Raw genomic sequence first — 12,882 nt, 5'->3', positions numbered from 1 at the left:
AAGTTGAAAAATTAAAAAAAAAAACTCTAATAAGAGATTTAATTATTTAATAGAAAATTAAAAATTTGATGATTTTTTTTATTGCTTGCAATGTAACCAACGTCCAATGTTTCCTTCTTTTCAATAACAAAGCTTTTGTTGTGTTCTTTGAGTTTTTTTTTTTGTTTTAGTAATTAGAGAGAGATTAATATAAAATTAGTTAAATTTAACTTAATTTATTTTAATTAACGTCTTTCTGAAGAATGATGTTTAAGGGGGAAAAAATAAAGTACAAGGACGTCTAAGAATATAAATAAGCTAGAAAGGGTTTATATATAAATAACTCAAAAATATAAAATATTATTGGTAACAAACTCGGATCGAAAGTTCAAAAGTATCAGAAAAGACGACAAAATCAGAAAGGGTATTTTTCAGAATGTAGTGGGGTCACCTTGGAATATGCCAAACTACGGGAGGTAAGTGAAATTCAGCAAAGAGTGAAGATAGTGCCACTTGCCAAACGAGGCCTTCCGTCCGAACCTTTTCTCTTCTCTATTTGGCAATGAACTGTATATTCTGTTCCTTCACTCTCGTGGCGAAACCAAGCGATCGATTCGATTTGGTAAACCTTCAGTGATTTCGTTAATAGATATATTACTTTTAATCTCTGTCTCTCCGAAAGATCTATTGCGATCACTGTTCTTCTTCTTAAATTTGTCGTCATTCTGTTGTGCGGTTAGGGTTTTTCCAGTAAATTCGAAGATGGCGATGTCTCGAGTTCCGGTTGATCACGTTTCTCCGCAATTGGTTGATTGATCAATAGAGGCGAACTTCCCATGGCCGAGACTTCGAGGCCTCGAGTTACAATCACTTTGGGTCGGAGTGGTCAGGTTCGTTGTTTCTCATGTCTTCCTCCTTATCTCAGTTTAGGGTTTCTATATTTCTGGTTTGGGGTTAACTAAGTTTGGGAATGGTTGATTGGAGTGTTCTAGTGATTGAATCGAGGTGGGTGATATTGGGGCTGTGACGAAGTTGGTATTTTATAAACTGCCCATTGACTTTTTAAGGCGCTAATGTTCAGGTGGTGAAGAGGGCAGGACCAGCATTAGACAGCGATTTTTCTGATTCTCGGCCTGGGCACAGAAATAAACGGTCAGTTAGAGATAGGCTTGGAAGTGATGTTGATAGAACCCATTTCAGCAACAAACGGTGTGTTTTACTCCCTTTCTTATTGTTTTGCTGAACTAGCTTTTAATGTATATGGGCTCAGATAAAAAAGCAGCATATTGCAGTTGCTCATCTTGAACTTAAGCTACTTTACTGGAACAGAATGAGTCTCTGCAAAAATGAGAGTTTATCAAATGCAGCATTGTATTAGTGGTGGTACTAAAGCTATAATATGCCGTTGGCCATTTTTAGTTTTGCTGACAAATTAATGGATATAGTAGCAGGGGCATTTGCTCGAGTTTGATCTATTTTACTTTAATTTTACCCTTCTGCAGGCAAAGGGGAGATGCTAATATGCTGAGCATGAATGGTGGTAATGGTGCATATGGTAATAGGCTTACTCAATGCTACAATATTATGTTTCTGAATTTTGAATTGATTTCCACATCACTAATTTTGTTGACTTTGGGATAACTAAAGATACACTCCTTGGCAAAGATGACCTTCGATACAAACTCATCCGGAAAAATGTACTTAAGCGAGTGGAAAGTGATGTAATGGGGGATAGGATGGACCTACGTGAGACACTGTCTAGGCCAGTCCGTCCTAACACAACTAGTCTCAGTATGCGGCAGAGAATGGCTGAGCCAACAGATCCTAGGTATCTTGTGCCTGAGCGAAAGGATACAAGCATATTGGGGCAAATTCCTTCAACAAGAAGTGCAGATGCCTTGCCCAAGATGGACTCGTTGAGAAATTCTTATTCACCTTGGAATCTGGATCAGTTAAGGCAAAGATCGCCAGATAAAATTTCACATACTTCGAGGATTCTCTCACCTCAGAAAAATCAGGAAGAAATTATGAAAAGACCGTTAATTAGGACATATGATGATGCCAGAACAGTCCCGTATACGAGCAGAGATATTCTTGAACCTGGAAGGCATTTGGCTACTGCATCTTCACCTTATATGACAAGACTGACTAGTGCCACTGCATATGTGAAGCCTGTGGTGGCACAACCAGCCCCTTCTATTGGTGGTATTGTGCCCAAGAGTTCATATTCAGTATGATTCACTTGTCTTTTTGCGATTTAATTTTTCCCCCTTTCAACAATGCAACTGAATCCTAATGGGATAATTAATTCATCTAATCAAATTTGGTTTACTTCTAAAGCGGTCATTCACATGTCTGTGTGTGTGTGTGTGCACGTGTGTGTGTTTTTTTAAACCTTTTTATTTCTGGCATGCTTTCTATGAATAATCAAATGTAATGTTATGTTTCACCTAGTTATGGGGGAGAGGAGAATAGATAATAGAACAGATTTACACTTCTCTGTGATTGCTTTGATCGTGTGATTTGACAAATTAACAGTTCTGTAAATTGTAGTGAGAAAAAGGAGATGAAACCACATATGCAAGATTCTGAAGGGAAAAAATCTGTTAAAAGAGTTTAATTTAAAAGAGTTTAATTTGGCTTGTTCCCTCCTTGACGGGATAACAAATGGAAATTGTACCCTAAATTATCTTGGAATTAGCTTTACTTCCAGTAATTTGGAATAAATGGCGAATCACATTCTATGTCAACGTCAAGTTGGCATCTACTGATAGTTACTGACAAAATACGTTTTGAATGAGTAGAATATGCTTTAACTGGAATATGCTGCTGTCTTGGCTTTTTTTTTTTGGTTTCAAAATGCAAAGGCAGTTGTTTTGGGATCAGTGGCCCATTATTTAAGACCACATGCTATGAGTTTTTGCAATTATGCTTCTGTCAGCTGAAACTAGATGAAATGGAATTAATTAGATGCTTAATGATGGTTGACATCTAAGCTGCTATATAGAGTAGCTGTTGTTCTTATTTTCTAGGCCTTCAGAGTGAATATCAAATATATTTTTTGATGCCACAATTGCAAGAAATCTGCCCTTGCAAGTTGCAATCAGGTTCTTTTCATCTGAAATAGATACTGGGTCATGTGAATAATTGGAAAACTTAGCTGTTTGGCAAATAATAGGTTTCAGGCAGGGCACTGTGGTTCTCTAAATGTGGTTTTGGAACATTTGGTAATCTATAATTTTGGGGGGGAGGGCGGATAAGAAAGAAAGAGGAGAGAGGAAAAATTCTACTATGCATATTTCTTTGGTGCCTAGTTCTGTGTTCTTCACCTATCTTAGAGCCCTACTATGGCATTTCTGCAGACTGCAACTTCACTACATGTGATATGGCTCCTAAGTTGTAATGACTCTGAACATAATGTTATTCTATATAAGCGAGCTAATTTCTATAGTAGCCTATTCTACTGGGCTTGATATTGCTGTGCTGACATGCTAACAAGGGAAGCCATCTTTTTCTGAGTTCTTTCTCCCTACTGGATGCTTGGTCAAGTTAAGCAGAATGTAATGCTCTGTTACTTTGCAATTGGTGTCACTTATTTGTTGATGACATGCAACTCATTGTGTGTGTTTGCTCTGGTGTAATTTGCGCCCCCCCCCCCCCCCCCTTTCATTTTTATCATTTTCATGTTTTGATTCTTTACATTCATCTGCTGACTACGTTCCTGTTATTGTTGTGTTTGTGTTATGTAGAGTGATGAACACTTTACTGTGGACAGCTTCTTGCATTCATTGGGCTTGGAAAAATATGCCATCTGTTTTAAGGCAGAGGAAGTATGTGATATCTTTTGACCTTATTTATACTCTTTCAGTAGTTCTAAAAAGAAATTATCTGAATTTTCACCAAAGTCGTGCATGTTTCAAAGAATGTAGAGTTCTCCATCTGTTCACTGTTTGTTTGTAAGGAAACATGAAATTCAAGCGTGGTCATGGTTTATCAAAAACAGGCTCTTTTGCAATTAAACATGAAAGAAAAAGTGTATATAATTTGAAACAATAAGTATATATGTCTAGCACTAGTTCTCCACTTATTATTGCTGTTATTTGTGCACCTTTTGAAATTCATTGTCTCAAATTGTCTCTAAAAGCCCCTGTTATCCACAGTTCTTCTCCAGGTTTGTGCAAGATGAACCTAGACCTGTGGAGTATGTTGTTTTGAATGCATTCTTTGTCAATGTTGTGTCCTTGAAATTATGTCTAAACTTCTCCAGTCATACTCCCTTGATGGGATCATTGTCGAAGGATTCTCTTAGTTACTTGTAAATTTTACTTGGTATTTGAGTTCATCTTAATGCAGTTAGGTTTAGGTATGTATTTTTGAAGATAGACACCTGCAAATTCCCTATCTTTTAGGCTTTGGGTTCCTTATTTGACCTCTTGTATATTTTTGGCTCAAGTGTGCTAGTTTAATATAGTGTGACATGCAAGGCTTTTATTCTAACTCGCATGATGAAAATACTTATGGTGATAATTTTTTAGAGTTATTTTTTTTTTTTAATTTTCTTGTCTTTTAACTATAAAATTATAGCAAATTTGGTGTATATATAAGATATCAAAGACATGTATCACAAAGCAGAAATGTGTTAAAGACTTATGGAGAATACACCAAGGTTTTTCTGTTACGACTGGACTTTATCAAAGATGTACATCAAGCTCTTACTTTTTTTTATTCTAGCAATGGATGAACTCACTAAGTGCATCCAACATTAATGTCTTGATGTATATTATTTATAGATAACAATGTGTCACGAACCTAGGGTTCGTGATAGGTTAAAAGAGGAATTGGGGAAGAAATTAGAATTAAAGGAAGGGGGAAATCAGTAGAAGAGGGAGAGATATTAAGAGGAAGAGGGGGAGGGGGGAGAAATAGTAGTGAAAAACCAGATGGAGAAGGGAGAGAATTGTAGAGAGAGAATCAAAATTTCATTTCATCAATTCAAGCATATCCCATTCCTATAGCTGAGGCAATATATATATAGCCTCACTTAGCTACCAAACAAAGCTCTCTAACCACCTAAGCTACAAGACAAAAAGGAAAATAACATAATAACACCCATGTGCTGTAACCAAATTACAAAAATACCCCTTAACTGTAATTGTAACTCAATTACAGCTTTGCCCCTATAATACCCAAGGTCGTGACAACTTCCCCTCCTTGAAATGTTTCTTGTCCCCAAAAAACTTATTACCACTTAGCTGTTGCTTCTTTATCCAATGCCCATCTTCACTCAGTGGTTACTTCTTCGCTTTTCCTTATTCTTATCTTGTTTTTCCTTTTTTTTTTTGCCTTCTCTTTTCTTTCTCCTCATTAGCAACAACATTATGTCTTGCTGCCACACCAATTTCAGCCATCCGCCTCTTCCTTAGTGCCGTTAAAAATTGTTCCAAATGTGTCGTCCTACAACCCCATCCTTTTCAATTATGGACAGAATTTCAATCCTCTCTGCAGGTAAAAATCTGTACATTACCTCCAACTCTTCGTGCTGCAATGTTACCTTTGCTTTGTCTTGTGTGCCCGTGCCAATGACATACATGTGAGATGTTCCTAGCAAGGTGCCCGGTGCAATCCCTTGTTCCTTCTCCTCAAGTACTTGGTGAAGAGGTTTTTCTGGCTCCTTCTGCTACTTCCAGAAATCAATAGAATCCAGCATCTCAGCACTAGTAAGAGTGCTTGAGAGACTATCATTCTCCAATTCCTCTTCCTCACTCCCTTCTTTCATGTACTCATCAGCCCTCTCCACCTTCTCGCTGCCCATTTTACCCCAAGCCAAAGAATCCTTAGCTTTTGGTAGGTTCAAAATAGGAGGAAGGATTCTAGCCCCAATATCTGTGTAGATTGAGGGTTCTTTAGTCAGATTTTCTTGATCCAATGCTATTCCATTTCCCACAAACTTCTAATCCAAAATACCCCCAAATCCTTCAGCCCATGCACTAGCCAACGAGGGTAATGAGTTGGCATATTCCTTGTCAATTTCGCCTAAACTGGTATACATCTTCTGCTCAACATTGGAGGTGAGCAACGAATCTACTTCCCGCCGCCTCAATTTCTCTTTCAACGGCTCTATTTTAAGGAATTCATCTTTGTTAAAACTCCCGCGATAATCATAGAAGTATTCAGTGAGGAAGTTGTAATGATACTTCTTGATTAGTATCATTGCAAACTCCTACAGCTTCTCGTGGAACATACGGCCAAATTCCTCGCACTCTTCATCAATCTCATTTCTTTTTTCCTTGTCCCCGTGGCTGATCTCCTTCTCAAAATCCTTTTCCCATGTTTGATGCTTCTGGTCAATTGAAAATGCAACCTTTTTTGGCTGCCATAGAGGCTCCATTCCAACTGAAAATGGAGCATTATGCTTCATGTATGTTCCAATTGAAAACGAAGAATTCTTCTGCTGCAATTGAGACTCAAATGATATCATATATGCACTGCTACCCATGGACGAATTTTCACCAACAACATACTTCGACGGCCAAGGAATGAGAGTTCTATACATGCTTCTGGTTTGCCTGTTATAGCAATTCCTATACTCGCCTCAATTGCAACTCAAGAGTAGGGGCACCCGCTCTTCTTTGCCTTTCCACTTTGACCCAAGTTAGCCAAAAATTTACAACCAAAATCTATCTCTTGTTTTCTCTAGTCACAGCCTCCAGCACCAACAATCAAGGAGCTGGAAGAATCCACTTCTCACACGGAATCCGCTGCGCCACTCTGATCTGCAATTGAATTGCCCATTCAAGCTGACTTGTTCGTGATCGCTCGGAACTCCTACACCAGTCACGACTTCCTGGCTCGCCTGCTGCCGAGCCTTCTATTTTCGCCTCAAACGCCTTTCGACTTGGAAATTAGCAGCCTAGGGTGTCGGAACTCACAAGCAAAGAAGTCGGAGGAATTTGTCTCTCCAAACGGAATCCGCGTGCAGTTTTGAGTCGAAACTGCTTTGCTCTCCTTCGATTGAAAATTAACAGCCTAAGAATCGTTGCACTCGCACCAATCAAGACTTACACGGCCGTGACCCACACCCCAATCACCGTCCAATGGCTAGAGGACCCTGTCTCGACTTTGGAATTCAAGCGACTCTACCTAGATTGAACGTTGTAACAATTGTCGGCAATCGATCCGCTGAGAATCAACTTCTTGGGATTTCCTCGGTCCTTCAAAGTCGCCTTCAGCAATCGAACTTGCCTTCGACTCTGATTCTGGGAGTGGCGAATTGCAAGTGTTGTTCCTCTTCAAGCTAAACCTGCTACCACAGTTCCCCCCTCGGGCCACAGAATCAAATTCCTAGGTTCAGCCAAAAATTGCCTAGAATTGAATCACCCAATCACTGATGTGGCCGAAAGACCCTGGCTCTGCTGCAATCTTCTTGGAGCCACTGCTGGAACTCCCTTGGCCCGCTTCACCTTCAACATTAGACAAGAATTCCTCAAGTTCTGGCCGTCACCTCCTGACACTACTCCATCTTTCAATCTCGAACTGCTTAGGATTAATTGATGCAGTTGGCGAGAACTGCTTTGCTCTCTCTCATTCACTATCGATCTTAATATCCTTCGAATCGAATTGGAAACAATCGCCTATCAACAACCGATAATTACCGTAGGAACTCACCGATAATCACTGTCGGAACTCGAATCAAAACCACAACCAATGATGGACTACTCTGATACCATTTGTCACGAACCTAGGGTTCGTGATAGGTTAAAAGAGGAATTGGGGAAGAAATCAGAATTAAAGGAAGGGGGAAATCAGTAGAAGAGGGAGAGATATTAAGAGGAAGGGGGGGAGAAATAGTAGAGAGAAACCAGAGGGAGAATGGAGAGAATTGTAGAGAGAGAATAGAATTTCATTTCATCAATTCAAGCATATCTCATTCCTATAGCTAAAGCAATATATATATATAGCCCCACTTAGCTACCAAACAAAGCTCTCTAACCACCTAACTACAATACAAAAAGGAAAATAACAGAATAACAACACCCATGTGTTGTAACTGAATTACAAAAATACCCCCTAACTGTAATTGTAACTCAATTACAGCTTTGCTGCTATAATACCCAAGGTCGTGACACAATGTCTTGATGAATGAGATAAAAGAACGCGTGAATGCCAAGTACAAATTGTGGAGGAACAGCTTAAAATTCTAAAGCTTCAAGTTGAATGGCCAAAGACCAAATATAAAATGTAATTTTAGTAAAAATAGAAGTATTGGTGATATTGTGGTAAGATTTGAAAATCTAGTTATTGCATTAAAATTATGAGTTCAAATATCTAGGATTAATTATTCAAAAAATAAGGATCTTATGGAGGTTGTTACTCGTAGAAATAATGGAAGACAACTAACATGAACAAGTGTTTCTAACATTTTATGCAATTTTAAAATGAAATAAAAAATCAAAATTAAAAGAAAATTTTATTAGACAACTGGAAGATCAAGTTTGTTATATGGTATAGAATGTTAAGCAATTACATAGCAACATTGCAAAATATAACTGAGTTAAGGATGTTAAGGTAGATGTACAATCACATAAAGAGACTTAATTTTTTAATTATCTATAATGAGGTTGTTATAAGTTGTGCAATACATGTTGAAGATAGTTTAGGCATGTAAAAAGATAAATCAATAAACACACATGAGGTGAGTGAATGGAATAGTAGAAGTTTGTAGCAAAAGAGTTAGAAGAAGACTAAAGAAAATCTAGTTGAAAACTCTTATGCATGACATGGCATATGATAGTCATGGAGATAATATGATCATAAATAGAGACGATCAAGCTAGAATTCATAAAGTTGACCCCAGCTATGGAATCAAGGCTTGGCAATCCTTGTGTTTTTGTTGGACTCTTTAAAATTTAAACAACAAAATACCAAGCCTTTAGCCCACACTATATGGGATTGGCTTCGTGAATTCTATCGTCTTGTTTATTTCTACCTATAGCCTTTTCTTTTGTAATGCCCATATAATTAATATCAAACCTAACTGTCACCCACCATGTTTTTCTTGGTTTACTCTTATCTCTTTTATTAAATACTGGTAATCTTAGGACTCTTAGATTATACCCTTAGGCGAGAAAACCCTCTCCAACACTCACGGATGCAGTGGAATTATAAGAACAGAAAATGAACAACAGAAAGAAATTAACAGAATTGAAAAGATCAAACCATAAAGGAGACACAACAGATTTATCCTAGTTCAAGCCAATTTAATTGGCTCTAAATCCAGCAGTCCAACACCTCAATTGAACAGCTTTTATTGAGAAGAAACTGATCAGTACAAAACCCAAGCCCTCATACAATCCTATTGCTCAAGTACAATTCTTTGTTCACTCCAAGAAAGCCCAAGAACTCAATACACAAGTCTCACTTTCTCTATAACAAAGGTACTTACAATAGTAACCGAAAACTTGAAAAGAAAGAAGAAGATGATCCTCCACTATTGCCTTGCCCTCTTTATTTATAGAGGAGGCGGAACCCTTTTAAAACTAACAACTATAAGGAATTTACAGTTAGACCCCAAAGTTTATATTAATTACATTTTGGCTTAAAAAATTCTAACTGTCTAATAGCTTCCACTAATCTTCCAATCGAAAAACTCTAGGCAAACCTCAACAAATACTTGTTCTATTTCATCCACTCCTCATAGGAGCCTCTATTGGCTTTCTTCTCATATGACCAAACCATTTTAATCATATTCCACACATCTTATTTTCTATATGAACCACTTTGACTTTATTATGAATAATCTCATTTATAATTTTATTTTATTTTTTCTATGGCTGACATTAATCTTAGTATCTTCATCTTGGTTACATTCATTTTGCATATTTGTTGCTTTATTGCCCAACATTCTATGTCAATACAACAAATCTGATCCTAGGTAGTTGACCATACCTGCTTTACCAAATATTAATATTTTCTAGGAATTGTGTCGAGTTCACTGCATTAACATCTTCCTTATGTATCCAGAACTATTATAATTATCTAGAGTACTGCAGGTTATTGTGGGGCTTAACCTGATCAAAAGCATTAGAAGTTCACTTTGGACGTAGCAATTTATTTAAGCTTAAATTAATAGAAAGCAATTCTAACCCACCCCCTTTCTCTTGTTCTACTAATGAACATTTGTAATTTGTATATCTAATAATCTAGATTTCCTGCATGGATGCACTATGTAGGTGGACATGACTGTGTTAAGGCAGATGGGAGACAATGACCTCAAAGAATTGGGAATTCCTATGGTATTGTTCTTCCCTTTTTACCTCTTAGTTGACCTGTCATGTTTAATTTTGGTGTGGTTTTCTGTGTGATGTTGGCATGTTGTTCATTGTTTTAGTTTATTATGCAATAGCGTTTCCCTGATTTTTTGTGGAGCTCAAATGTTGCGATGCTTTGGTTTCACAATTGTGGTCAACTAAAAACCTGTTTTCATAGCATTAAATTCACAGTAGAGGGCATGGGAAATTGTGAAGGTGTCTTAATGTCTGTCACTGCATGTTAATTACTATAATGCCCTTGGATAATGATTGTTGTTATCAGACACCCTATCAGATTTCTGTAAATGCAGAGTGGTGGTACTTGTTCCTTGGCAATTGTGAAGTGCGTGTGATGACAGGATATATGTCCACATAGAGCTATCCAACATTTTGTTTTGGAAGATCATTATTATTGTTTGACAGAACAAGAATTAGTCAAACTTAGATCTAATTGGAGTGAGGAAAGACAGTATTTATGTTATTAGGTTGATTTTGAAAGATTTCCTCATCGTAATGCTGATCTGGAACTTGCTGCTTATGGCCTCTAGTCGTTTAACTTGTTCTTTGAGACTCAGTAGCACACAAAGTTGGCCTCAGCTTCTGATTGTATCCCTTCGACACCTTCATCAGTACTGCTACTTTCTCAAGATAACATTATGCCTATGCCTCTTTCTGACTATTGTATTGCCAGACATTTGATATCCCAGGAAATCTAGTTATACCCAGGTGGCAATAAAACCAGCCATTGTTTTTGTGGCATTTGGAACTTAGCAATATTTGTGCATGTGGGTGTGTTGACTGGAAATGTGTTCAAGGGGCACACCAGCCAATAGAACATGGGAGAGAAAGAAGCGAGGAAGCTGGTGGTTCTTGAGAGAAAGAAGACAGGGAGAAAACCGGTTAGTTATTAAATAAGGGGATATTCAGAATCAATTCAGGTGGAAAATAGTGCTAATCTTCATATTTGAGGGGGGGGGGGGGATGTAATAAATACACGTCATGATTCAGTATAGTTGTTCTCTTAAATATTCATGAGATGAGGCAATGGTGTTTATTGTGGGCCAGTTCATGGGAAGCTGTTGATGAACACAGTAACAGCAACCTGCAAACGTTCAACAAGATTTTAACATAAAAGCTATTGTCCAGGTAGGCAGTTACAGAATACAGATCGATCCTTACGCACAGGCACTTCTATACCTTAACAGTGCCGTTATTTTTTCTGCAACGGAGTAATGTTTCATGGCTTGTTAAGGTCCATGCAATGTAGAAAGATCCGGTACTCATGGTTGAATGATTTCTGGAGTGTCTTTATCAGTTCACGCTTCACTCTGATGATGGTATTTTTCACCAAGTTTATCTTTTCTTAGAAAGATCTTGTGAATTTGCAGGGGCCAAGGAAGAAAATTCAGCTTGCCTTGCTTTCACGTTCCAAGCGACAATTGTGATGGAATATAGTTAAAAAGACTCGGATAGAGTTGGTGCATTACCGCAGTTACCTCATCATTGGAAGATCTATTGCGCTAATTTGACACTGAGCATTTCCTTCCCCAGTTATGAGCTGAGCTGTTAATGTTTTGTAAATTTTCAGTGTCCGACTGCAAGGTTTCATATTGTCAAATCTGTATCTGTTCTTAGCACATTGCCTCCGTGCCCATTGGCTTGTGGGCTATCAGGGTTGGCATGCCTCAGGAAACTAAATCAAGCAGCAGCAGGATCGCTTTCTTTTTGTTTTTGTTATTACCATTGAACATTCTAATATATGCCCCAGAATAGTACCTTTCATCTCAACTGTATGGTCCAGAAACAGATTTGCACTTCTGGAATATGAACCGGTTAGTGGCTAGAGCCAGAGAATATTTTGGTGTAAACTCAAAGTACTGATACCCTCAGTACTACTAGAAGGCTTGAAGAAGAGTTTAAAAGGACATAAAAAGTTGTTTTTGTATGCCTTTCAGACAGCCACCAATCCAACATTATTGGAGCCCTACAGGTAATCTGATGGCAACCTCTCCCTCCGTTTGTAGTGGAGTCCAACTGCCATTAGAATTGTTATAATTATCAACCACTTTTCTTATAGTATTCAACTTGCTTTTATATTCTCCTCTCTCCTCCTGAATTGATTTGGGTTCACTAGACCTACATCTCCTCTCTTCTTCATTTAAGTTGGGAGGAAATTGAGTTTTGAATTTCTTATCAACTACAAGATGACAAAGAGTAGAGAGTGCTTGGGATATATTAAGATTGGGGATAACTTGACTATAATCTTGTTTAAGATAGTTGTTGAAGATGATCTTTCTAATCTTTTTGTTGTAATAAGTTAAAATGAGACGAATAAAATATTAAGTTTAAATCCACCTAATCCAATTATTAGGATGGACCCCGAATCTTACGTTAAATTGACTTTGCCAAGAAGACAAAAAAATTCTTATATTGAACACACACAAATATATATACATATATATTACACTATATAAATGACGCAAAATTAAGTTTTATGATTTTTTGAAAAATGTTATTTAAATATTGAAGTTTGACATTTAGAGTGACATTATATATTGTTTTGTACATTTGTATTAATATAATATAAAATGTAAAA

General features: G+C 37.5%; 1 protein-coding gene across 2 annotated transcripts; it reads left to right on the top strand.

Moving 5' to 3' along the window:
* The first annotated feature begins 470 nt into the window (after nt 1–470).
* Nucleotides 471–12,382, top strand: LOC127788593 (uncharacterized). Of its 2 annotated transcripts, none has more exons than XM_052317058.1 (8): nt 471–601; nt 720–869; nt 1,061–1,188; nt 1,482–1,534; nt 1,627–2,210; nt 3,729–3,809; nt 10,209–10,271; nt 11,675–12,382. In XM_052317058.1, exons 2-8 carry the CDS (start codon nt 816–818, stop codon nt 11,729–11,731), a joined length of 1,020 nt encoding a protein of 339 aa, XP_052173018.1. In that variant the 5' UTR covers nt 471–601; nt 720–815; the 3' UTR covers nt 11,732–12,382. The 2 variants fall into 2 exon arrangements, with proteins under 2 accessions (XP_052173018.1, XP_052173019.1); XM_052317059.1 differs by having other exon boundaries at nt 495–601; nt 731–869.
* Nucleotides 12,383–12,882: the final 500 nt, after the last annotated feature.

Source organism: Diospyros lotus, chromosome 13, assembly GCF_014633365.1.
Source record: "Diospyros lotus cultivar Yz01 chromosome 13, ASM1463336v1, whole genome shotgun sequence".
In the NCBI taxonomy this organism is placed as follows: domain Eukaryota; kingdom Viridiplantae; phylum Streptophyta; class Magnoliopsida; order Ericales; family Ebenaceae; genus Diospyros; species Diospyros lotus.
The sequence above is the reverse complement of the archived record's forward strand: the minus strand, read 5'-3'. Positions and strand labels throughout refer to the sequence as shown.